Source organism: Venturia canescens, chromosome 10, assembly GCF_019457755.1.
Source record: "Venturia canescens isolate UGA chromosome 10, ASM1945775v1, whole genome shotgun sequence".
NCBI lineage: Eukaryota > Metazoa > Arthropoda > Insecta > Hymenoptera > Ichneumonidae > Venturia > Venturia canescens.
The window spans coordinates 15,610,073-15,636,132 of NC_057430.1; the positions used below are offsets into that span (position 1 = coordinate 15,610,073).

At 38.1% G+C, this 26,060-nt stretch overlaps 5 protein-coding genes and 1 long non-coding RNA gene across 7 annotated transcripts; 3 read left to right on the forward strand and 3 right to left on the reverse strand.

Annotated features, from left to right (window-relative positions):
* Nucleotides 1–1,318, forward strand: LOC122417533 (uncharacterized). Its single transcript, XM_043431082.1, has 4 exons — nucleotides 1–325; nucleotides 518–599; nucleotides 692–863; nucleotides 1,054–1,318. Exons 1-4 carry the CDS (start codon nucleotides 302–304, stop codon nucleotides 1,262–1,264), a joined length of 489 nt encoding a protein of 162 aa, XP_043287017.1. The 5' UTR covers nucleotides 1–301; the 3' UTR covers nucleotides 1,265–1,318.
* Pkn (serine/threonine-protein kinase N) lies at nucleotides 1,307–12,009 on the reverse strand. Of its 2 annotated transcripts, XM_043431072.1 has the most exons (12): nucleotides 11,488–12,009; nucleotides 9,634–9,964; nucleotides 9,038–9,352; nucleotides 8,364–8,921; nucleotides 7,792–8,235; nucleotides 7,422–7,678; nucleotides 6,532–6,690; nucleotides 4,435–4,752; nucleotides 4,117–4,268; nucleotides 3,762–3,981; nucleotides 3,389–3,637; nucleotides 1,307–3,302 (listed from the first exon to the last, which is right to left on the reverse strand). In XM_043431072.1, the coding sequence occupies exons 1-12, from the start codon at nucleotides 11,509–11,511 to the stop codon at nucleotides 3,159–3,161; spliced, it is 3,171 nt and encodes a 1,056-aa protein (XP_043287007.1). In that variant the 5' UTR covers nucleotides 11,512–12,009; the 3' UTR covers nucleotides 1,307–3,158. The 2 variants fall into 2 exon arrangements, with proteins under 2 accessions (XP_043287007.1, XP_043287009.1); XM_043431074.1 differs by lacking the exon at nucleotides 6,532–6,690.
* A 401-nt stretch (nucleotides 12,010–12,410) lies between these two features.
* On the reverse strand, nucleotides 12,411–15,474 carry Cog6 (conserved oligomeric Golgi complex subunit 6). Its single transcript, XM_043431076.1, has 6 exons — nucleotides 15,105–15,474; nucleotides 14,761–15,035; nucleotides 13,922–14,502; nucleotides 13,367–13,764; nucleotides 12,945–13,274; nucleotides 12,411–12,717 (listed from the first exon to the last, which is right to left on the reverse strand). The coding sequence occupies exons 1-6, from the start codon at nucleotides 15,189–15,191 to the stop codon at nucleotides 12,484–12,486; spliced, it is 1,905 nt and encodes a 634-aa protein (XP_043287011.1). The 5' UTR covers nucleotides 15,192–15,474; the 3' UTR covers nucleotides 12,411–12,483.
* Nucleotides 15,475–15,912: 438 nt separating this feature from the next.
* Nucleotides 15,913–20,635, forward strand: Nbr (exonuclease mut-7 homolog). The gene is made up of 11 exons (XM_043431077.1): nucleotides 15,913–16,205; nucleotides 16,648–16,823; nucleotides 16,926–17,066; nucleotides 17,154–17,338; nucleotides 17,489–17,727; nucleotides 17,802–17,983; nucleotides 18,116–18,307; nucleotides 18,416–18,616; nucleotides 18,791–18,940; nucleotides 19,039–19,317; nucleotides 19,428–20,635. The coding sequence occupies exons 2-11, from the start codon at nucleotides 16,679–16,681 to the stop codon at nucleotides 19,601–19,603; spliced, it is 1,890 nt and encodes a 629-aa protein (XP_043287012.1). The 5' UTR covers nucleotides 15,913–16,205; nucleotides 16,648–16,678; the 3' UTR covers nucleotides 19,604–20,635.
* Nucleotides 20,415–24,363, reverse strand: Spg7 (Paraplegin). The gene is made up of 7 exons (XM_043431075.1): nucleotides 23,841–24,363; nucleotides 23,361–23,660; nucleotides 22,720–23,263; nucleotides 22,037–22,567; nucleotides 21,391–21,887; nucleotides 21,087–21,212; nucleotides 20,415–20,896 (listed from the first exon to the last, which is right to left on the reverse strand). Exons 1-7 carry the CDS (start codon nucleotides 24,003–24,005, stop codon nucleotides 20,699–20,701), a joined length of 2,361 nt encoding a protein of 786 aa, XP_043287010.1. The 5' UTR covers nucleotides 24,006–24,363; the 3' UTR covers nucleotides 20,415–20,698.
* A 48-nt stretch (nucleotides 24,364–24,411) lies between these two features.
* Nucleotides 24,412–25,068, forward strand: LOC122417534 (uncharacterized). The gene is made up of 2 exons (XR_006262299.1): nucleotides 24,412–24,536; nucleotides 24,623–25,068. It is a non-coding gene; the product is annotated as an uncharacterized lncRNA (long non-coding RNA).
* Nucleotides 25,069–26,060: the final 992 nt, after the last annotated feature.

Consider the following 26,060-nt stretch of genomic DNA (forward strand, 5'->3'; position numbering starts at 1 on the left):
GATTTCAGAAAAGTCGGTTATGCATGGAACAGCTTGAAGAAAAAAATACATAAACTATATTTTGTGCCCGCAACAAATCAATCGTTCATTCGTACCGACCGGGCACAAACACGCTCGCGACGTTATTGCTACTCTAGTACATACAATCAACGTTAATAACGGTTGGAAAGACAGTCTCTGCCGACGGTTAAGGACTAATTTCACTAGTCTCTTGCAACGTCGCCGCAAGAATGTCAAGCTGTCTTCCGCGACGCACAAAAACGTAAACAAATGTTGGATGATCGCGAAAGGCTAATAAACAATGAACGATATTTTTCATCCTAGCGTAAGTTTTCTAATGACATTATTCGTTTCAGTTTCACAGCTTATTAGAATTAGCGAGCTCGTTATGAACACTTCGTGTTTGCTGTAGCTTCAGACCAAAATAATTTACAGTGGATTTACTTGAATAGATTGTGAATTATACATTCTTTATTTGTCCGTGAAAATGACAGGTTTATAAATTTGGTGATTTCAGTATTACAAAATTAGCGAACTCGGTTGTAAAGACGATGGCAAAATCACCACAGCATTCCACGTGTATATTGAACTTTGCGAAGGTATTTGAATTGTTTCCCAGTTCTTTGTCGATTTGTTTATGGAAATAGAGTATCGAAGCTTTACCTCACGTACATTTATTTTTTCACGGAAGAACGAAAATTTTGGGACATTCATTACAAGTACCACGAAGATCTCGACTTGATTTATCTCGAGGCACGAATTCGTGAAAATTCGGAAATCGAAATTTATATACCTTGGGCAGCGAACAATAACATTACACTTCGAAATATCGAAAATATCCAGGAACAATTGCAATGCACCAGGCAAGTAAAATTATTTTTTTTTTCTCTACCAAGATAATTTCACTGGGATTCAACAAGCTTCGAATTCCTAACAAATCGTTGTTATTTTGTAAATTATCGCAAACTCCAACTAGAATTTGTTTTTGTCTTTCTCAAGTAGAGTGACATCGAAAATAAAAATATTGAATATTTCATGTTTGTTCAAACGCAGTTTCACGCTTGTTCTGAAGTCTAGTGACAGCAGCAGCATATTTTATAAGGTAACCGAAGGTTTAGCCAAGCCACCGACGCCACAGATGACAAAGGATTTGAAATCAAGGAACGAGAAAAAAGCAGAATTGGAAAGAGCGATACGCAACAATGCTAGAAATTTGCATGAGCTAGCAAAATCGCAGCTAATTGATGGTGAAGGAGATAATTGAAGGATGGATCATTTTGTACATAGGAAAAAATAAATTCGATAATTCATTTGAAAATTCGCATATAATATATATGTCCTCGTCGCTCATTATGTTTTTTTTTGTTGTTTTTAACAATATATGCATATTATGCATTCTTACAAATGTAATTACTGGAACGTTATCTTACAATCTGTTAGTTAATCGAATATAAGATTTACAGCACAATGAGGGTGGAATTAACCATTACGAGAGGATAAAATAACCTAAAAGAAAACAAATAGTGTACATTTGAAAAGATAAACAACGGATTAACGAAGTTGCTTCGTTTTTATAAAATAATAACTCCCGTGAGTCGACTCGGCGGATGGATTGAAGAAAAATCGTTTTAAAACTTGTAACGCAATGATTTTTGTTTAATATATTTTTTTCACTGGGTTTTTACGTAAAAAACATGCATTTTAGTCCCTTAACCCGTTTTTTCTTTGTTTTTGTTTTTACAGTATTAAAAACCACGTGTACTAAAGTATACACGTAGGAACATTGTTTTCAAAAGAAAATTGTGTACAAAATTTCTTAAGGGCACTTCCGGGATAGATCCATACGAATCACTTTTTTTTTGCTTTTTGGGTCTTTTGTAACGAAAATCTCATATCAATTTGGTCACAGCTTCTTCCGATAATAGCATTTTTTAAATGTGTTTTTGTTCTTTTGTCCTCACTCATGTGATTGTTTTTTTGTGGATAAATCCAGATTTTTGTCGTAGTACAATATTCATTTTCTTTTGCTTATTTTTTTTCGTATAAAATAGTTTACCAAACTATAAAAATTTTCTAACACTTTAAGGCAACGGGAGAGATCGACAAGTTGCCTGATATATCACAAGTTGTTCGAACATTTGTTTTTCTTCTTTTTTTTTCTACCTTTCCGAATACCATGATTTTTTTTTGAGTTTTCTTCCTTCCAATCAGAACCATAACTTCCCATTCCCTTTTGTAACCGCTTTTTTCACTGAGTGCTCACCATGCTTTTATTTGAAATATTCATGCAAATGTACAAATGTAACGGCTCGTTGAGTCGGGAATAAAGTAACGCATTTCAAAGAAATTCTTAATATAAGAGTGAAAATAAAAATGGAAAAACGCTTCGAAATATATGCCTTTCAATGTTTTACATAATTTATTGATAAATTATTGAGTTTTCCATGCAAATTCGAGAGTTTTGATTCTGATTGGTTGGTTACACGATTTAATAAAACTTTAACTTGGACGATAGCTCAGTATAAAAAGCTACGAAATTTCAATTCCGAATAAGTATTTGTTCAGTTTCCAGGACGTTCCTTGACTGAGGGAATCGAGATGTTTCGAGCCCTCGTTGTTTTTTTATTACCAAAATGAGATTGGATTGTATGCGAAAAGTGTGAAAAGTTTTTTTCCAAAGTTAAGGAGTTTGGGTCACGATTGAAAAATACCAAATTTGAATAAGTTGGTAAAGTTGTGGAAAAAATTGAGGGTTTTGATTGTGCAAGTGGTGGTGGGAGTGAAAAAAAAGAAAATGGAGTATAAAGAGGGAAAAATAGACAACTCTCTAAGTTTTACATAAATTACCATCGCACCCGTTGCCATTCTCCGGGAGCGAAAGGCCGACGTGTTTTACGCATTTTTAATTGCGAAGCTGCTTCGAAATTCATGTTTCTCAACCGTTTTTTTTTCTTTCGATTCTTTAACTTTTCATGCGTAACCAGCTAAGATTAATATCATTAAAAATATACAAATTGTCGCAACAAAGCGAAAACTTAGAGTCCAGAGAGATTTTCTCGTGGATATGCGTGCTCCGCTCCGTGGAGGCTTCCTTCACGTTATATTCTATTTTGCGCCTCCTCCGGCTCCGCTTATTTCGACGATATTCACTTCTGCCGCTAGCACCAATCCGCCATATACGTAAAGTCCCTGAAATGAGCTTGCTCCAGGTCGCTCAACGGTCGTGGATCTTTGGGTGGTGTCAGCTGAGGCTTTTCTGATGTGAACTCCTCGTCAAAGTTGCTTACATCCTCCACAGAGTCCTGGTTGTGAGGAAAATCGATGAAAAATTCAAATTTCGAACAGAATGTTTGATTTTTATCAAGTTTTTATGGCAATCGAGACTTACAATCACCGGCACGAACGGCGGTTTGACGCGTCTCAAGAGCAAATCGTCCCACGCAATATTTCGGAAAAAAGCTTGTTTCTTGACATCCTCGGCGTCTCTTTCGCTGCTGCCTAATCGCCGATCGGGATTTTTCCTCAACAGACGTCTCATGATTGCGATCGCTTCCAAAGATAAGAATCGTGGATAGCGAACTTCGTCGTGAACTATGGAGTCGAAAACTTCTTCTTCGTCGTCTCCAGGGAAAGGCGACTATAAATTCATCGAAACAAGACGATTAAGAAGCGCTAGCCTCATTTGCACATTATCTTTGTGAAAAAAAGATAATCTACAACTCTTAAGAAAATAACGGAAGGAAAAAAATCATTTTTTTTACCTCGCCGACCAGCATTTCAAATATTAAAACTCCCAGTCCCCACCAATCGACGGCGCGAGTGTACAAAGTTTCGGTGAGAACTTCAGGCGCTAAAAATTCAGGAGTACCGCAAAAAGTTCCGGTTCGATCTCCATATCCCATTCCTTCTTTGCAGAGGCCAAAATCGGCTATTTTCACATATCCCTCAGTGTCAAGTAAGAGATTATCCAACTTCAAATCCCTGTAACAATAGTTTTTTTTTTCATGAAATACATTTTTATTCCATTTTTTTTCGTGCCAATATGGTTAGTTCTTAAAAAATTATTATTTTTTCATGTCATATGATTCATCACCGTCGCAATAGCAACCATCTCACCTGTAGATAATGCGACTCTCGTGCAAATATTGTAAACCGAGAACGACGCAAGCCGAATAAAATACAGCACGTGGCTCGCCGAAAACGTCGGCGTGTATGTGCATCATGAGATCACCACCTGCAGCGTATTCCATAACGAAGCATACGTGGGCCTGTTTCGAACAACAATTAAGACACACAAAATCGTGAGAAATGAATTTTTTAAATATTTGGAGCACTCAACTTTTTGAGTGCTCAAAATTCCTGTTATCCTTGCTGTGCTCTCTTTCTCTTTTCGAGAAGAGAGTCAGGAAAAAAAGGTGAAAAATGGAGGTTCACCTCGGTTTGGAAGCAGGCAAATAAGTTGACGAGGAAAGGATGTCTCGTGGCGTTGGCAACCTCGAATATTCGTTTTTCTGAGAGCAACGAATCGACCTCGTCCCTCGCAATTATGTCTCCCTTCTTGAGAGCTTTTATCGCAAAGTATTCCCCGGTGTTGCGGTACTGCGAGAGTATTACTTTGCCGAAATGTCCACGGCCCAGTACCGAAAGAAGCGTGAAGTTTTCCAAGGTCATACCAGTCAGCTGCGAGTGCCTTCTCGACTCGTAAGCGCTGTCGCGGTACTGCATCGGCCTTACAGGCAACTCGTAAACTACCTGAATTGAATAATCGTTTGTTTTTCATTAATAATTCCTCTTTATCCAATCGTCTCATCCAATTTCTCGTTAGATCCATGCACAGCGAAGATTATTCACATTTTTCATCCTATTTATGGTTAAAACAGGCCGACACTTAAGGCAAGGTAAAAGCTTTGATCCTTTAACAATTAGTATTGAAATCCATGTTCGGATGATTGCCCGAAATTGATGCAAGTTTACAAACATTGAACACGGCTCTTTATTTTTAAGGCAGGTTAATTTGTTATGAAATTATGCCAACCGTTTTTCAACTACTCTCTGAAGCCTGAAAAATTGTTTAAAAACGAATTGAGTAGAATTTGATTTAAAAAAATCGCTTTTTTGCTCGTTCGATTGAAAATTTATCAATCGTCTACATAAAAAATTGAAAACCAAGACACTTTCGTCTCCTTCGCTCTTTACTAAAACTTTCAAAAACTCATTCCCCAGTAGAATTGCTCCCTTGGTATTCGATAACGTTTTTTTCCGTGTTGAGAGGCGAGTGTCATTGTTCTGGTAATCGAAAAAGGACCTATGATACGAAAAACATTTCCTACAATGTTTCTTGGCTTTTTTTCTTTCTTTTTTTTTTTTTTTGGGAGTCGAACTACTTTACGTATGAAACATCGATAACGGCGAATATTCAATTTGACATAAGAATACAAATATTGTGTTTCTATTGTCGAGCAAATATTCGAAAGATTGGCTACTGAAATTTCGTATTTGTTCTCCATGACATTATCTTTTTCCAAGGCTATTCATTCCTTTATGTCGCTCGATTGACAATACCATTGTAACGTTGCCGCCTCCGCGAATCTGTCACAATACTATTTCATCGAATAATATAGCAGCCGGAAATCAGCCACGCGAGACAAGTCTCCTTCACAATGGACGACAAACAAAAACTCAACCATTTTTAACATGCAAACCCTTCCAATTATGCCACACAGTTCCGCACCGAAGATTCTTCGATAATGAATGAAATGTTTCATTAAGGGGAGAGAATGAGAAAGAGCGAAAAGGGGGAGGACACAGACAATGAAGATCGATGACGTTAGTTCGAGGATTATTCACTAGAGCAAAAACCTTCTGGGCAATGTAATTTCACTTTTTTTTTTTAATTTCTTTCAATCATGGGATTAATTAATCACTGTAAAACGAAATAATCATTAAATTAAGCGGACATTAGTGAGATAAAAAAATTGAAAGAAAATTTCATTGAAATCGTGAATTTATCGTTTGTAGATAATAATTTTGGAATCCATTGGGAAAATAAGAAAATTCACTGAAAATCCACTCCCAGTTCCCAAAGCAGTTATAACCGCTGAAAAAACCACGTGACAAAACAGACTACAATACAAAAACAAGTTGTTAGCGACTCAAGGATGGGAAATTAGTGAAACTCCCAAGGAAAACTTGACATCAGAATGTGGATCATTAGAATGCAATGAAATCTCTGTTTTCGGTAAAAGTTTATCTGCAGCGAAAAAATTGACACTCTCCCTGGAGAGGAAGGCCAAAAATTGAAACTGCAAATAAAATTTTGACAATTTCCGAACACAAGATTTTTCGACGCTTTCGAAACATTCCAAGTCCAATGCTACGAGGAAATATCCCAGATGAAACGATTTTTGGTAAGATGAAAAGAAAAAAAGAACACAAAGACGAGAATAATGCGCTCGAGAACGCATTTTTGTTTTTTTTTTTTTTTTTTTTTTTTTAGTTAGGCTTGCTGTTACGGGATGATCTTTTATCTACCTCATCCTCGGGAAACTCGACGACAGGTTGGGGCGAGGGGGTGCGTGGAGAGGGTGGTGCAATCAGCACTGGTCGAGGCTCCGTCACGAGGGGCCTCAAGCTCGCACCTGCCTTCTCCTCGTTGTGCAGAAAATCAAACTCCTTAAGTGCACTCTGTAACTACATGGATAACTACCTGCTCAACTTTTTGTCCTCTAAATTTCTCTAATTTCGATGATTTGTTGTTTACTTGTTTTTCACTTTTTCATGATTCATTCGTGATATTGGATGAAAAGAAGTGGCAGCAGTAGCGATTGTTTGCAAATTCGGAGAGGGAGACAAACGATAATTCAAAATTAAATTGAATCAAAAAATCAAGTTGAAAATGAAATAGCGTCCAAAATAATGAATAATTAAGTCGCACAGTTTGAATGGAACAAAATACTTAATTTTTTTTATTTCTCGATCCTAAACTTCCTATTTTTCCCCTGACGAGGTCGAAAACTGAGGCAACGTTCTCTCAGATATAAAATGATTTGACGAGAAAAATGTATAAAACGAAAATGACATAAAAAAGAGAAAAATTGAAGTTTGCCAAAATTGTGGTCGTTTTCGATCCCGTTACAGGAATCAATATCATTCTCAACGTTTTTATTAAAATAGAATTGTTAAAATTAAGGAAAATGAGCAAGAGGAATCGAATTATTGCTGTTTTCGTAAATAAAAACTGGTACAACGAATTGAAATAATGATCGTAGAGAGTCAAATTTGGAACTACCACCACCACCATCACCAACGCTCTTAGTAAGCGATTTTTCTAATACGTGAGAAACGTTCGGATGAGTGTGGAAATGCAATAATAGAAGTATCTTGTTAATGATTATTGTTCGTTTACTTGCTCTCGAACTTACTTCTTGATCGAGCTTTGGCTGAGGCGGTGGTCCAATCGACGAAGAGGACATTTTTTTGGACGGTGGTGGCGGAGGTGGCGGCGGCGCCGAAGGTGGAGGAGGCGGATGCATTTGGGAGGTCAAACTGCTGCCCGACGACGACATTCCTAACGGACGCGCACCACCCAAACCGCCTTTCTCAGGATCGGGAATCTCACCCGGTGTCTCCGTTTTGTCTTCTAACGATGTGTCAAACACTAGCTGCATTGGTTGCGGCCCTGAAATATTCGCAATCACCAAAAAATGGAAAATAAATTTTTTAAAGGTGAGGAAAATTAGAATTTTTGAATCTTTGTTTTCTTGAAAGTTGAAGAAAACGGAAAATTCTTACCGGAGGGGGGACTCTCGGAACTTCGAGTGTTGTGCATCGAAGGTGCAGATCTTTTGAGGAGTCTTCCCCAGGTTGCGACATTGATATTCATCTGATTAGCCCGTGGGAAGTTCTTGGCTTGCTGCTTGAAAATCTTCCTCTGCCGTTGGAGTTTGGGCTTTCTCGAGATCATTGGATTGAGGAACCTTATTTCGGCAAAGAGCAAACCCTGAGGTTCTAGCTGCAACGCCATACCGTGTCGAACGTCGTCGATAAATTCTTCGAGACGTAAAAATTTAACGGCGCACAATGAGCGCCAATCTTTCCAATAAATGCCGATTTCGAGCTCACGCGATTTGTCTAGCTCGATCGAAAATCTTTGGTCCCAGGCTTGCTGGGAACATGGCCGCCAACTTGTTTGACCTACAGTTTGGTTGTCCAATTTTATCACCGCCATTATATCATCTGGAACGAAAAAAAAAAAAAAAAAAAAAACAAAATTGTTATTCGAAGCATTTTTTGTTATTTACAATTTGATTGACATGGTCAGAATCGAGTTAATAGAGAATTGCAATGTAAAAGAAGGTACTGACTGCTCGTCTCGTCTTTGACGCTGTAAGATTTGCTGGAGCTGCGTCCGGTGACTCCCTTAACGAAGCTGCGCAAATCAGGACTCGCCGGATGATCCCGCCTCGTTCTGCCGGGAATTTCTTCAACGAGATCCTGGCAACCCATCAATCTAACTTCGAGTTGGCCTGTGACCGCAGCACATCTGGACAACGAGACGGGAATTGTGGCCCTGCCTTCGAGCGGTCCCCGAAAAGGTTGTAACGAAGTGTAAGTAACGGGAACGGGACTGGCCGATTGTACACTCGCCAATTCTCGTTTCAGTTGTGCAGCTGTTGCACTATCCGCTGGTAATTCTTGTCGTCGGTGGTCCAAAGACAGTCTTAAAAGATCCAATTTTCTGCTCGACTCTGAAAGGCTCGCTTGCGCCTCCGTCAGCGCCTTTTTGTCCGCGACTTTGTTACTTTGCAACAATCTAATCACGTTCTTTGCGCCTTCGACGACCGCGGCCTCGATCCTCAATCGATGACGCAATTCTTCGACCCGCTCCTCCAACGCGAGCTCCAAACTCGGCTCGTATTTGTCTGTAATTAAAAAATGCATCGAAAATCAATTTTCGATTTTTTGTTTTCTAAACGCGGATAGAAATATAAAATTTAATAAATTGATGAACGAACATAGACGATGAAACGAGTATTACCTTTGTTACTGGTCGTTTCTCCATTTGGCAAGGGGGCATCGCCCCGAGCGTGTTGTTGCTGACGCGCCTGCCGAACTTTCATTATACGCATTCTTAGGAACTCGATTTTAGCCCGTGAATCGTCCAACATTTGTTGGGCTTCTTGGAGTAATTTTTTATCGCGATGACCGCTCGTCAAACTTTGTATCATATTTTCGGCTCCTTGTTTTACTTTGAGCTCGATATTTAGCTGCTTTTCGAGCGATAATAACCGAAGATCGGTGAATAAACCGTCCTGACTCGGCGACGATTGGCCCATCGGTGATAAAGGTGTGTCTGCAATTCACAATTATTCCTCGATGACTCAAACCAAATTCAAAAAAAAAGGAAGCATTTTTCACCTTTTATTGCAATATTATCGTAACGTAACTACTGTAAGAAGCAGCATTTAAAAAATCATCATATTGATAGATGAAATAGGAAAAGGAACAAAACTAATGAGTCCTTGGAAAAATTGAATTCAAACTTATCATTTCTCATTATCGATGTATCACATTCGATATATGTGAACATATATGAACGAATTAGCCATCAAATACATAAATGAATAAATTCACCTTGACCATTGGAGTAGTCTCGCTGCGGCGACTGAGGTTGGCCTTGCGTCAAGATAATTTGGCTTTCCAGTTGTTGTAGTTCAGCCTGAAGTTCGTTGAGCTTGCTATTGGCTTTTTTGACGATCATGGCAACATCAGAAAGAGCTTTTCTGTCGGTAGCAACTTCCCTAAGTTTTTCAGCGCCAGCTTTAATTTTAAGTTCTTTACGTATTTCCCTTCGTATGTGTTCTCTAAGCTCGTCGAGTCGAGCCGGCAGCGGCACTTGGTCACTCCCAGCGACTCCATACTTGTGAGACAATTCGCTCAGAACTGGATATCTTGTGTAATCATTCTGCAAATGAAACATGTTGAGAAAAAATACAATTTACGCTTGAGAATGAAAGAACGAGAGAGCTTGGAATGAGACGCTGTTTATTTCTTGTGGAATACAAACCCTCCATTCATTAGGCTCTTTCAATTGAGCCTTATTGCCTCTCCTCGGCATCCTCAACAATTGCAATTACCATATCACGCCTGACATCCTATGCTAGTATATACGCTTATTCACAGATGTATGTATTATTTAGATTGATTATTATAGTGTTGCAGTAGTGAAATTTGCATTGTAAACATATCAATGAATTCCTTTTTTAAAGTATCAGAGTGTGTATCTTTTGCAGCCCAATGAAAAAAGATTTTTTCATGAATTTTTCATTTTTGTAAATCTGCATTAATTGCACCACAAATTTTAGTTTTTTATATATTATCCTTCGTTATCCTTTTGTACTTGACAATTGTCAAGATTAATGGAGGTGTTTTGAAATTTCAACTGAAATTTTACTCATTGCCTAATTTTAAATTGTAGATGGATTTTTGGTTATTGGGAGAGGATCTTTGTCACTGTGTATGAATTTCTTTAATGAGCTTCTGAATTGTCATTTTTCCAAGGAAAATGAATCGAGCGATGATGAAAAGATTGGAATGAACATATAATGGCAACATTCCAAGCCCCATTTCATGTAAAAAAATAATTTTTCAATGGTTCATACTAATGGAGTACTTTTTGGTAGTATTTTTATGATCTTTTTACAAACGAACGAAAACGTTGGGTTTGATGCTTTCAAGTATAATGAAAACAGAAGCAATTCAAAATTTGCGTAAAATATAGCATCCTTTTATAGAATGAAACCATTTTTTCGAATGAAACGTTTCGTACGATTTTTCTTCGGTAAAAATAAAACCAAGTTCTGTTTTTCGTACAGAAGCAGGAGAAAATAAACGCAAGCACCAATAAAATATGACATGAAAATAGCGGTTAACGTCATTCTCAAGAGATTCAACGATGTGGCGCTTCGTGAAAACGTCTCGTCTCTATACTCGGTTATAAGGAGATCACACGTCCCACACGCCCCATATTCTCTCTCTCTCTCTCTCTCTCTCTTTTGCTCTGTTCTGTCTTCTCCTGGTCCAAGATGTTTCGAATACACACACGGTGCAGTACAATTAACTTATCGTTGCTCCTTTCCCTTGTTCCTCGACAGACTTTTTTGGAAGGCAGAAATTCGTGAGGCAGAAGTTCGCAAGGAAAGTAATCAAGAGATAAAAAAAGTTTGGGAGAAAAAGTCCAAAAAGTTTGGGAGAAGAGAGCAATAAAACGAAGAGACTTTTTTTAGTGTAAAAAGAGAGGGAGGGGGGCTTCACGAATTACAGTACACATCGAAAATCGCGAGGGTCATGAAAGATAAAAATGGTGCAACGATGTCATGTTGAGGAAAAATTATATTTTGTGGAAATATTGATAAATGGCTGATTTCAAATGAAAAATGAAAATAAAACACCTGAACAAACTATAATCTAAACGAGTCTTTGACTCACCTGATAATAGCCCGAATCCGCCATCTTGCCCACCGCCGCGCTGCTTATAAAAATCCCTCTTGGCACTCACTACCTCTCTTTTCTTCCGTCTCTCTCTCTCTTTCTCGTTTTTTCTTTTCTCTCTTGATGTATCGTGCTCCCCCTTGTTCCCTCTGACTTCTCCGTTCGCAGAGACTTTCTATCCGTTCTTTGTCCACGTACAACCGGAGAAATCCATGATCTTGATCTCTCGGATGAAAAAAAAAAAAAAAATTGCAACACTCAACAAGAACCCTCAAACCGGCGGAGACGTCATGACGCACTCTGAATTCTTGTACACACTCATACACAGCCACGTTAATTCGTCGTCTTTTTTTATTTATTACTCCAAAACTCCAGAAACAAATGAAACAGAAAATACTTTATACTCTCACACGGTTGATGATTTTTATTCGAAAATATTTTTTTTTTTACACTGTCGAGGGTAACTGAACTAATCTCTCAGACAAAACGCAAATAACACAAGTGTATACCACCGCATCGGACGGGCGACTGACGGCAAAAACGGATTTCCGGCCAATCGCCGTACATCATTTAATCGAAAAAAAAGACCGCGCCTACTTTTCTATTCAACCAATCCCAGCTCCTCGAAACATAATGAAATTATGTCACGCGCCAAATTCAAATTGTCTTTTCAACTGGAAATCGGAATTATTATTTTGGAATAGAAATATCAAAGTTTCATGCAAACTAGAGTTGACAAAATGATCAAATGGGTTTTCCTGAATTGATATCAAATTATTATGGATTTTTATTTTCCAAAATGATGCCACAGCCAAAAAATTTGGTTGCAGGAAGAATTTTTTTCCAACATTCGTAATTCCAGAAAAACTGAAATCTTTGGAGTATTTTTTGGAAGTTTGGAAGGGGAATGATGAAAACAATTGACGCATAACGATAACAATATTTTCATAAAATTCTCGATCGTACAATGATTGAACGTAACTATCAATAAAATTATTGTGAAATAAGTTTATTTATAAGATCCTCCGGCGTTCGTGGAAAAAGGCTCTCAGGATTTTGGTACAGATTTTTCGGATCGTGACATGCCTCATAAAGCTGTCTGTAAATAGCTCCAATTACTTGGAACGATCGTTTTTGCGTCGTAGCTCGATACGTGTTGCTTTGAAGCAAACTTATTTGTGGCAAGAGAAAAGCTTCCGTCATTACTAAAAATTCTTCCATTTTGTTCTGCAAATAAAAAAAAAAACGTTCTATCTTTCAAACAAAATAACAAATTTTCCTTTGTTAAAAACACATTTTTAGGTTGAGTGCGAAGGAGCATTCAACAAGGTAAAATGATGCAAATTTATTTTGGCTCTGTCAACTCTTTGACTGTTTGTAAATAATTGTTGAAAACCAATGAAAAGGATCAAACTTCAAAAAGATATATTGACAAGTAAGTTTTTGAGTCTCACCGTAAATTCTTTGATATTAACAGGATCCATTCCCGGTATCGAGGACAAAGGTGCGACTCCTTGATCCCGGCTCTGAAGAATAGTGTAAATGGGACTTAGGTTCAAATTAGCGACGAGAGAGCTTGCAAGTTCGGAGGTCAACGTATCGATCTGAGCGTCAGATTGTGCCTGCAATCTTTCGAGTCTTTGGTCCATGTATTCGTACAGCGAAAGAGTCGATTGAATTTGATGTAAACAGTTCAGAAGATAAACGGCCATGTCAACGGAAGGAAGCCTCGTTGCGGTTTCGTCGACTTCTTGCAACAGTGGATCGATTATGCATGAAACGATCTACGAAGAAAAAAATTTGTGAAACTTGTAAAAAATGAATAAAATTGGAATCTCGAATGATCAAGGGAAAATTATATTTTTATTCAACTTACTCGCAGCATGTCCTTTTCACGATCCTCGCCACTGACGATACTCGCAACCGAGAGCACGTCATTGAGAAGAGACAAAAGTCTAGCTACCGAGGCTGCCGGAACGAGATCTTGTCCCGGAGGTTCAGCTCTCTCGCCGAGCGCAGCTCGAGTTTCCCGCTGCAGTCTCGTGGAAAAACTTTTTTCACTCGAATCCAATAATTCGTCCAAAGTCTCGACCAAAACGCTTTCGGCCACGACATCCGCGATGATCCCTCGGTAATATCGTATCAGCGTCATCACGGAGTAGAGAACTGTGGCTGGAGCTTCTTCCGCTACAATGTGCTCGATTCGAGATTTCAAAGGGTGACAGAGACCTTCGGTTATATTTCCCAAAGCGTGTTTCACCTGATCCGTTACATCTGCCATGAAAAAAAAAAATATTTTCATGATCATTTTTTCGACATCAATAAACATGAATTTATGAACGTTTCAAATCACTCAAATTGACATTTTGATGAAAAGAAACAAAATTATTCGATAAGTTAAGAGTTGTTATTGAGAGATTATTTGATAAACCTGTTTTGTCGCATGATTTGAGGAGAGTAAGAATATTTTCTCTTTCTACGGGTATCGATTGATGAAGCCAGGCCAGCATGTCGCCGACGTAGCGTGTAGGGTCATCGGCATGCATTTCAATAGGATTTGGAGTGACACCAAAAACAGTGCCAAGGGTAAGAGCATCGATAAAAGCTCCGACCAGCACTGCTCTTCTTGCAGTGCAATATTCATCCAAAATATATTTGAAGAGAACAGGCCTGTCTTGTAACTTGCTCATTGCTTTTACAAGCAGCGGCACTAAGCTTTCATTCTCAATATGTCTGCATTGGCTCTGCGTCCATCGATACAATCTTTCTAACGCAGCTTCTTGGAGCAAGGTCATCCTTTGCATCACATCCAGACCCAATGTTTCATATCCGGATTGCATTAAAATTCTACAACTTGCATGTATACTCTGAAGTTTATTGACTACTGTAAAAAATTCATCCGTTATCGGCTCCTCACGAGTTGAACCGTGCAATACACCAATTTCCGATCTTGACAGTTCAAAACTCTGGAGAAATGCCTTTGCTACATCTTGCTGCATGGACAACTTTTTGCTGGAATCAGTCATTTTTTAATTACTCACAAAACATGGTTTAATGCTTCTTGTTGAATACAAAATTTTAGGAATCAAAATTTGTTTTTGCCACTCATTGCAGATTCTTTTGTTCTGTCTTGGTTTATTTTTGCTCAATAACATTTTTAATCAGTAAATTCCACAAACACATTCTTGAAAATAATATATAAATGACAATTATTGCCATTTTAAATAAATGATATTCGGCTCATCAAAATAATCAGGCAAAAATAAATACCTTTCATTCTGAAGTTTTGTGGTTCTGTCGATTAGACTAATTGTTTGGGTCTTAGTATTTTGAAGTCTGTTGGTCATCGATTGTATAGAAGTGTTCATGGCTAAAACTTCTCGATGAATATCATCAAGAGTAGATTTGACTTCTCTGAACGCAGACAAAAAATTCTCATTAATTGTCAAGCTTCTTTTCTCAATTTTACTTCTAAGATTGCGTCGGGAATTGAGCGTATTTTCTTCAAAGAAATTGGATAGTTCTCTGAGAGCCTCGAGGGTCTCCTATAAGTAAAAAAAAAGGATTTAGAAAAAACATCCAATTTTTCATAATGAAAACAGAAAACTTATTACCTTGTCATTTTCTGGTCTTGATTCCAGCAGTTTATTGACACGACGAATCAATGCCGAGTTTGGACTTTTTTCCGCACCCGTGCTCATTTTGGGGTTATTTAGAATTTCAAAAAATAAAAAAGAACACAAAACTTATGAATTTTTAACTAAAATAACGAGAACACGATTTTTCTGAACATTTTTACGAAATTTATGACTTATTGGAGCTTTTGGAGCACGTCACCGCTCACGACTCACGAACTCACGACACGACTGACTACTCGACTGACAGGTTAGAAAGTCCTCGGACAACCTCCGTGAACTAAGCCGACTGATTTTAAGATGTCGCACGGAGGAGTTGTATTTTATTTGATTTTTTTAAGTAACCAACTTTTCAAGTGTTTTTACAATTCAATTAAATTCCATCAAAATTTTCATCCAGACTGAAAACGTTGGTTCAACCTTCAACCATTTACAGAATTCACAGGATATATGTTCCAGAACAATTTTTATATTTTGTACGAAGAGTGTTACTAGTTTTGATGAATATAAATATTATCCTTATCCTTATTCTTTTCTTGTAAATTGAATCTAATAGACGAACAAAGAGAAACGTGAGGTGTAATAATTCATTTTAAAACGTGACAAAAGCGACTCGTGTGGCGAAACCAGAGAATATTAAACGCTCAGTTATCAGAGGACAGTTGATTCGAAGAACCTTTCTTATCACGTTAAATCTTGTTAATTCCAGCCACAATGCCCGCGCGCATAGAGAAAGAAAAAAAAACATAGAATCCGTGGATGTAGAAGACGGGCGTGAGCGTTTTCTCAATCGTGGATCGTGGTGTTGTGGCAAGAGAACCAAAAATTTTGCGAAAAGTAACTACTATAAGGCCCGTATTTTGCCGAATTTTTGGCAAAAATGTCCACTAAAGTTTCATAACTTTAGCAACCTCGGGGTCAAGTTGTTTCGATCGTTTTTTTCCTTACACGTTGTTTATTTGTTCACAAAAATTCTTATTGTTACGAAAAGATATATATACAACTGCCAGTGCGCCACAGTAAAAAAAACGTCTTCCAATTTGTGATTCTTCGTGTTTCCCGTCAAGTTTTCATTGGCTGGTTCGTTAGTTTATTTTTATTTCCTTATTAATCACGAATTACGAACAGAAGTCTGTTTTCTTTGTTTTACAGATTTTCGTTATTGTCTCCCCATGATTTAAACTGAGTCTTTACCGATTTCTATTTCGTCTGTGCATCAACATATTTTATTAAGCACTAACTATTAGCATTGAAGCAAAAACATTGAATTTCGAATCATGAACAGAATTCGTAAAAACAGCCATTTTTACCTCATGTCTAAATAAAGAATTCATGCTCATTTCCAAAAACACTGAGAACACCAAATTATAGTAACAATGTTGCTGTATAAAAAACTTCGTTCACTTCCATTTTGTGCTACATTTGCTGATGGAAACTGTCAAAAACTGAGTGAAACTGCATTCTTGAATAACTGACATTCAAATGCTGCTGTTCGGTTCAGTATTATTTTTTTTCTTTTCAGTGAGTTGATTCTTTTGCTGCCCTAAGTAAACATGGATTCATCGAGCTCTGGAATAATTCCATTGCGTGCAGAGTTTGCCCATCCAAAAGTTGTCGACGATGATTTGGTTTTCTATCGTACTATCGATCCCGACACTAAAATATGGCTAGACAATTTGCATTCAATTTGGACAGTCTGTGAGTTTTTTGAAACATATTTTTAGTAATAACTTTATTTTTAACAACACAAATTGTTCAAAAATACTGCTTCAAATCTCATAGTCGCACATTTTTGTTCAGGGAAAAAAAGTCAAACTGTGACTAAAGTTCTGACAGATTATTTTGACACGAGTCCAAATCCACATCTATCCGTGCTCAGAATTCTTGTCAATACTAATGACTTTCACTACATTAAGCCCAGAGCATCTCTAGCCCTAACAGGTTTGTGAACTTTCTTCGATATTAAGAAAATCCAATCACATAATTGGTTTTATAAGTCCTCTCAATTATTTATCTTGTCTTTTGTAGTGATGGAAGATTTCATAAAATGGTTGCCTAATCAGAGCACGCCCTACTCAAAGTACCTAGAGCCAGAGACAAAACTGGCTGCTTTTAGATTAGTGAGCAAACAGAAGAACACAAATCTCATGACATTGGTCGCCAAAGCTTTTGAGTTCAAAGCTGACGCTGATATATTTATCCCATGGATAGAGGTAAAATTATAATTGCTCTCATTTTGTAAGAAATTCCAAGCCAAAATGACACGTTTGATTACAGTACTTAAAAAATAAAATTTAATTTGACTGTATTGAATATTTTACAAAGTTAAGTGATATTGAAAAATGAAAATGTTTGTTCAACAGTCTATCGTGCGTGAGAAAAAGTACAAAGAAGCAGCCCAGTATGCAATAATAATGGGACTGCAGAATTCGTTTGCAAAGCCGGAAACGTTGTTATTGCCATTAATAATACAGGACAAAATATCGGTAGCAGAGAGTTTTCTAGCAGAGCACAAGCCGATGCAAAAGAATCTGGTTAATTATTTGGATGGTTTAATAGGACTTGGGAAGAACATGCCCCAAAAACTGGATCAGTTTATTGAGTGAATATTTCAGATTCCTCAGACTGTGACATTTACAAAATCGGAGACACATTAAAATAACTCACGAATTTCAGAGACCATGATATACCGGATGTGAAAATGTCGACTATTCAGTGTAAAGCAATGAACAAACTAATATTCAGGCTTGGTAAGTTGTACAAATTGTCACCGAGTGAATATCCAAATGCGAATCAAAAACACGGGGAAGGAGCACTCCATTTTCTCATTTACAAACATTGCGTGGACCGAAGTTTACGTGAGTACAACAAATATCGTTTAAAATTGGGTTGAATAAAAGTTAAAAAAAAGTATTTGGAAAAATTGCAGAAAAAAATGAATCGGATGAGAACGAATAATAATTTTTTAATAATCGATTTGACATTTAAAGGGGGAGAAAGTTGGCGAGAAATGGCTCGTGAAGCTGTTGGAACGAACGAAAAATTACAGTTGGAACTCGTCAAGCAATTGTGCAGTATGAACGACAACGAAGAAGCTTTGTACTGGGCACAAACTTTCGATATTCCGAAAAACGAGTGGCCTTGGGTCATTCGCGATATCGAAACTACGGAGTCTTCCAACGGTATGCAGAGACGAGAAAAAAAGAAATTAAGAGAGAGAGAAAGAAACATTGAGAAAATTGAGGGTAAAAAATCGGATAAAAAATGATTCGTTCATTACTCGATTGCAGGAAAAGGTCACAGGGCGAGTGGTAGCACGGAAGAAAATTGGGACGAGTTAGTTGACTTCATGGCAGATTATCATGCGTTACGTCTACCAAGAGAACGAGTCACGGTTGTCGACAATCCACAATCGTTTAATGAATTTTTGAGGGGAGCTTTGACCGGTGTTCAAATAGTCGGCATCGACGCTGAGTGGAAGCCGAGTTTTGGTAAGTTGGTAAAATCGACCCATTCACGGTTCATTGTCGAGTCTCTTTTAACTCCGTTCGCGTTTTCGCGATCAAGTTTTTTCAGAATGATTTTTAATCCGTAAGGTTAACCTTAATCATTTGAAAACTGATTACCAAGCAATTTCGAATTTGTCCGTTTCTTTTCATTTCAAGGAGTGAAACAAAGTGCAGTTGCACTGATACAAATAGCAACAGAATCAGGAGTCTACATATTCGATGTGATCACGATGGGAAAAGAGTACAACGATTTGTGGATGGGAATGCGGGAAGCTTTATTCGAGAACAAAAATATAATAAAGCTCGGTAACAACATGCACAGCATTAAAAATATAGGCGACATATCCTTTCAAGGAACCATTCGAAAGGGCCTTAAAATGTTTGTTTAATTTTCAACATCAAAGGTTTCGGACTTGCTCAGGATATGGCAATTATCCACGAGACTCTGCCAGCGCTTTCGCACGTGAAAGCTTCCGGTCACGATTACGTCGATCTTCTCAACGTATGGCAGAGGCTGATCAAGGACCACAACTTCGTTTTTCCCTACAAAGGAGACGAACGTTTCACCAAACAAAATCTTAGTAAACTCGTGGAAATAAGTCTCGGTCGTAGACTAAACAAAGCTGATCAATTCTCAAATTGGGAACGAAGACCGTTGAGAGAAAGTCAGATTATTTATGCTGGTAAGCGATTAGTTCGATGTCTTTCGTAAAATTGGTTGAGACTTACCTCATATGGATCAGGAAAACCAATTCGTTCGTCAGAATTAGTGGATTTATCATTTCTGTTACAGCCCTCGACGCTTATTGTCTTCTAGAAGTTCACAGCGCGATGGTCGAACAGTGTTACCGAATCGGAATACCATTCGGCAATTATTTAAACGGTTCGCATGGTATGTCGTTAGCCACATCGAAAAAATTAGAAGATTATTGCGCCATACCACCCGTACGTTCGGAAAATCCACGCTGAGCGCGCCTGAATCGTCATCAGTGAATACGCGATCGCAAATAAATAATCCTCGTTTAAATCAGTGTACAAGATAGCGTTCATTCATTTTTACTTTACACAAAATATATTTTCGTTACACACTTTACGAATATACTTGAATATCGGACGCTCCGAGTCGAATGAAGTTCAGTTTGGCCCTAAATTTCGAGTCGAAAAGTTTCAGATTATTTTTAATTTCGAACGAAAAAAGACCTCCGAAACGTTTTGTTATCCCCATAGGTTGGGTTCTCACGCAGACTTGAAAAATCGGACTAAAATCGATCGGTAACGCGATCTCGGAAAATCAACTTCTACGTCCAGCTTATGAGCTATTCTGCTAAAGACGAGAATGAGATTGAGAACATTTTTGTAGGAAAATGAATGCTCTACGAAATTGGTCTTATGTTCATTCGCTTCCCTCTGCTTTCTGGAAGTGCATAGATTTGTCAAGCCATGATTGGTATCAGGATTTTGTCGAAAAATGTTCCACAGGTTCAAAAAATGAATGAATGTATGATGACAATAGATAATTCCCGTTATTAAAAAATTAAATTTATTCTATTAATAAAGCAAAAACGTTTAAACTTTTCTACTCGAAATCAAGGCTCAGAGTCAAATTTACGTTATTGATCATTCAATCTAGGAAATCTAATAAAAATAAATGAGTGTATTTACGCGTAAAGTATTTTCTCCGGTTCTATAAACGAAAAAAAAAACAATCAACGCCGTTTATAGTGTGCGATTTTCAATTAAAGGGAAAAAAGATGTAAAATGTTGTTACCCAAACACTTAATCACGTTATTATAGACGATATTTTTTATATTTTCTTCGTTGATGTTTTGCTCCATTACTTTTTATTCTATTTAGAAACTTAATCGTAGTGGAGCGGCTGTTCGTTTATCGAAATGAGAAATAAAGTTCTCAGTTTCCTCCAATAATATCAAGTGTAATTCGACTACAGCGTTTTTCTGATCAACTTTTGTTCTGAATACAAAATGCACTTTGAAGGACACACTCACGCTTTTTAACAATTTTTTTCTTTTCCTTTCTCACTTTTTACGTGGTTTGCGTTGAATTTTAAACTGGCGCCGGTGACGCGCCTGACGACGGTGATTCTGGTGGCGACGATTCTGATGGTGGCGAATCTGCTACTTGCAGAGATCTCTCGAAATCTACGGAATCTATGAGTCGCTTTTTACCGAATGGAGGCGGTCCTATCAGCTTCACAACGTCCTCGTAGTTCAACGTTTCTTGCTTCAAAAGCGTCTCAGCAATCTACAAAAAGGACATAATAATTTCTCGAATTATTCCATTTTTTTCTCGTTGATAAATCAATTATAAATAATAATGGGATACAAAATAAATGTGTACTATTGAAAAAATACTCGTTTATTTGTAAAGTCGAATTGAATCTCGATTTTTCCATTTTTCGCTTGACGTTTAAGAAAATACTAAAGGCTCCTACCAATTCCAATTTATCGACGTTGTCTTTCAAGACCTGCTCTGTTCTCTTATAAGCTTCAGCAATCAATCTTCTCGCCTCAGCGTCCATCAAATTGCCAAGTCTTTTGCTGTAAGGTTTTTTATTTTTCTGTAAAAAACAAATTTTTTAATAATTTTAATAATTACACCATTTCTTCTTCCGTTGTTCAAGCTAGATCGTCGTTAAATTCTCATTTGTGGCATGGTTTCAATTTATCAAGAATTTATAGGGTTTGGTATTGAATTTCTGGACACCCGAAAAATAATTAAGTTCGAGCAAGACTTACCGGGCTAGTTTGTTCCTCATCAAAAGAAACGAGACCAACATTTTCGTTCATCCCGAATTGTTGTACTTGGGCATAGGCCATTTTGGTGACTTTGGAAAGATCGTTTTGTGCGCCAGTGGTGATACGGTTGAAAGTGAGACTTTCAGCGACGCGTCCACCAAGGGCCATGCACATTCTTTCGAAGAGTTGTTCCTTCGTGTACAATTTTTGGTCAGTTGGCGTATACTGAGCGAAGCCAAGTGCCAAATTTGTGCGAGGGACTATGGAAACTTTGAGGAGAGCGTCCGTGTGCTCTAATAACCAGCCGACGAGCGCGTGGCCTGCTTCGTGATAAGCAACAACTTTTTTTTCCGATGGCGACATCGCGTGATCTCGTTTTTCGGTTCCACCGACCATTCTGTCAATCGCATACGCCAAATCTGTCGCGTCAACGACTTTTTTTTTGAATCTTGCCGCGTGCAACGCTGCCTCGTTCGCTACGTTAGCTATGTCAGCTCCTGAAAAATCGGAAGGAAATGGAAGTTTGAAAAGTTGTGAATATTTTAGAAATACTCGAGTAAAGACTCTGAAAAAATTCTGTAAAAATTCAATTTAACTGAGAACCGTAAATCGAGCGATCGAGAGATAAAAAGTTAATTTTCTGTACCACTGAATCCAGGAGTCAAATGTGCCAAGCGTTCAGAATAAGCGTCGGGGCTTTTTTCCAGAGAAATTCCCTTCAAGTGTTGCTCGAATATTTGTTTTCGTTCCTCAAGAGTCGGAAGGTCTATTAGAATGTGTCGATCAAATCGTCCAGGTCTCAAAAGTGCGGTGTCCAATACTTCTGCTCTATTGGTCGAGGCCAAAACAATGACAGCTTCTTTTGAAACCATTCCATCCATTTCGACTAGAAGTTGATTCAAAGTTTGCTCCGATTCTCCGGTTGTGCTATCCATCCCCCCAGAGCCCGTGCCTGAACGTTTTTTTCCAATTGCATCGATCTCGTCGATGTAAATAATACTCGGCGCTCTTTTATTCCCTTGTTTAAACAAATCTCTCACTCTTGCTGCACCCAGGCCCCCAATCATTTCGATAAACTCGGATCCATTCATCGAGAGAAATGGAACGTTGGCTTCGGTTGCTACAGCTTTTGCCAGTAAAGTTTTTCCACAACCCGGAGGTCCGAGCAAGAGAGCTCCTGTTAAAAAAACATTTCGTATCATTTTATTCGACAATAAGCTGATCAGTTTGATAGCGTTTCAACTGTGGCCTGAGAAATTTCGATAAAATTCATTAGATGTGGATGAAAAGCATTTTTTCTTGTATTCCAAAAATCCCACAGATGTTCACCTCTTGGTACTTTAGCTCCAAGTGTTTTGTAGTGTTCAGGATGTTTGAGATAGTCGACAAATTCCATAACTTCAATTTTGGCTTCTTTGAGGCCAGCCACATCAGCGAAACGTACACCTTTTCCTGCTCCGGCAACAGGATCGACAAGAGTAAATTTGGCTCGAGTCATGTGAGAAAAGAAATCGGCAGAAAATGGTGATTTGACACCCTTTGAGCGAGTGATGAAAGACAATATAAAAAGTGTTAAAGCAAGGACTATTATGAAAGGCAAAAATTCGTTCCGTCTTTCATAAACAATTGGGACGCCGTGCCCAGGTCGAATGCCCAGTGCTGCTTCTGCCTCGCGAAGTTTTTCTTCCAGTTGTGTTGCGTCAGAGACAAACATGTGATAAACTCTGAGCAAGCTCGGCTTGCCTTTTATAATTGCTCCGTCGTGCAAAACAATGGTAACCCAATCTATTTCTGGCTTGATTACCAATTCTTCTACTTCACCCTTTGCCAACATTGTGTGGACAAATTCGTTCCAAGAAATGAATCTTTGTCCCTGAAGAAAAAGCAAAATAGTCAGCAAAGCTCCATTATTCAAGAATATTTGACCTTTTTTTTAAATAAAATGATTATGTTTTTTTTTTCCATCTAACCTCTGTTCTATTCTTGAGCCTATTAAATGGATATACAAATATAAAATAACCGAGGAACATGAATAGAAAGAGCTTCAGCAAATAAGTTTTCTGCTCATTTTCACCCTGCGGACCTTTCCCACCAGGGCCCATAGGGTCTGGAGCTTTAGCAGGGTCCCCAGGCATTCTTCCCCGAAATTTGGTAGTCGAAGTTCCAAAATTTCTGGATGATACATTTTTTGTGTTTAGAAACTCTATGAATCCGCTGCGTTCCAGGATCAAACATGCCGCTTTGTATTCCTTGCGAATTTTTTGGTAAGCCTGGGAAATCATCCATATACAATATTTGATTTGTAGAATTGAAATGCAAATGAAAATAAACATAAACTAAACATTGAGAAAATTTACATTTCTATTGATTCAAAGAATGTTGGTTGAAAAATTTTATGGAATACTGATGACAAATTTCAGACGTAATAATAATAATAAAAATAGACTCACATTGTAGGTGAAGGGACGAGAACACTTCGTTTGTGATAAGCCGCTAAGTTTGTAAATCTGTCGTTCCAATATCGAGTCATCTTTTGAGGCTTGGTAAGTTAATGGACTGAGAATTCTCCTTGGCAGGAAGAAATGCCTGCTGGAGCATTTTGGCAAATTTTGCATAATATTTGTGATGCAAAGCTGATTCAACGAATGTGATTTTTGGGTAAAGGTCCGTGTATAACCATAGCAAAGACCATAGCAAATATTTGGGATTTAAGGTTATGGCTCACTTTGAGGTTATTGCCGTATATTTTAGGTTATATTCACTCGGTCAAAATGGTATCCCACTCGCACTCGATATGAGAAAGACGAAAATTTATATATTTCAAACTGTCGGACTGTCATTGATTCCACGTGTGTTGTATTGCAAACATTTGTGTAATTTCATTACGTAAATCCACGTAAATTAAATACCGGATTTTCGGAGAATACTGTCATCGCAGTTATAAAAATTCTGCTCGATTCCGAGCGCTCCCGGTCCACTGAGCGGTTTATTACAGAATCATTTGTGCCTTCTCGCCATTTTAGTAGTACTATCACAGTTCGAATAATGACACCTTCGAAGCAACACTTCTTCAAAATCCGACCAGTAATCACTTATAAAAAGAATGAATTCAAACGATTCATTTTTCGTAAATATTAGTAATATTAGTAAGAGCAATGAAAGTTTTTATAAGCATTCATTTTTTATCAGTTCTTAAAAATAAAGTTCGAAAAAAATTCTTTTTTCTAATTAGAAGGAACGCGACGTTTTTCATCAGCAGTTTGTAAACTTCGAAGAAATATCACAAGAACGTAAATGAGCTTTACACATTTCTCGTGAGGGAAAATCTGAAAGCCATGAAATATTTTTACCCGAGCTTGTTAGCCGCATACTTTGTTATTTTATCTCACGTATGTGGGACGGTTTTCAGCCTGACGAAAAGCAACGAGAAATGCGATATATGAAGGAGCTTCGCTGGTGAGTTTGAATATAAGTTTAAAGGCATGTTTTGATAAGCGTTCGGAGGCTATATTATGCTCTGTCAGCGCAGCAAGTTTTCTACCTAATGGATCGTTTGCTCGTTCTCTGGTGCTCCCTCATCGGAAACACTTATTTCAGGAAGAAGGTGCTTTTATGATAGTTGAAATCTTGTTTACAGTCCTTGATGTCATTCGAGAGTGAATAAAATGTGAAAACTTTCTTTTCATTTTTGCTTCTTCCCAGCATTCAAACTTCGAATTCTTTGATAAAATTTCACATAATTTCAAACATGAGCAGTGTTTTGAAAACTAGAGAATGGAATCTACAACATCGAATGAAATTCCCGATTCTACGATGACCACGAGCGTCACAATCGTCCTTGGAATTCGCTAGTGATTCGCGTGCCTGTCGGAGGTGCAAGCCTGCAATAAAAGAATGCTGAATTTTCGGTCAGTAAATCGAGGACCGTGAAGCGAGTTCGATCATTTTAGAATTTAACCAATTTCGATAAAAACGACGCACTGCGTCAATATTATTGTGCGCGAAGAAGTTTTTTCATTCCGAATTCCCTCCGAGGATAAAACGAACAAAAAAATCGATCGAGTTTCAACGAGGAATTGTCTTCGATCCCAAAATTCCCTTTCGAACGCCGCAACGACATTTTCAAAGTGAAGAACGAACTCGAGGAAATGAGAGGCTGGATACGACGGCGAGGAGGGAGAAAAACAAAGATCGAAAGATTGCGGTCTTAGCGGACGTGTATCTATCCAAGATAATATTTGTGTTGGCTTTAAAGAGCGGGCTCATCTCGAGCGTTTTCACCTTCTCACAGATGAGCCGAGGCTCCCTCCCGTTCTCGGTGCTTCTGTATTACGACGAGAGCGAGAGGGCAAAGGAGAGAAAACGGTGGGCCGGGGTGGGGGGGAGAGGTGAGTTATAATGAAGTGAGAGAAAATAAAAAGAAGTCAAACGCAGCGTGGACGTTGTCCGTCATCGTGGCCGGTGGCTCGATTCGTCCCGAATTTTTGGTCGCCCTGCAGTATTTTTCAGCTCTCTAGTTTTTTTTCCATTGTTTAGGATCGCACGCATACACAAATGAGAGGATGAAAATAAAAGTAAACACGAGGGACGTCGTCACGAATTCGGGAGGAATAATAAAAACAAATATCCTCAATACACTCCGCGCTCATTAAAAACGCACTTCGCGATGG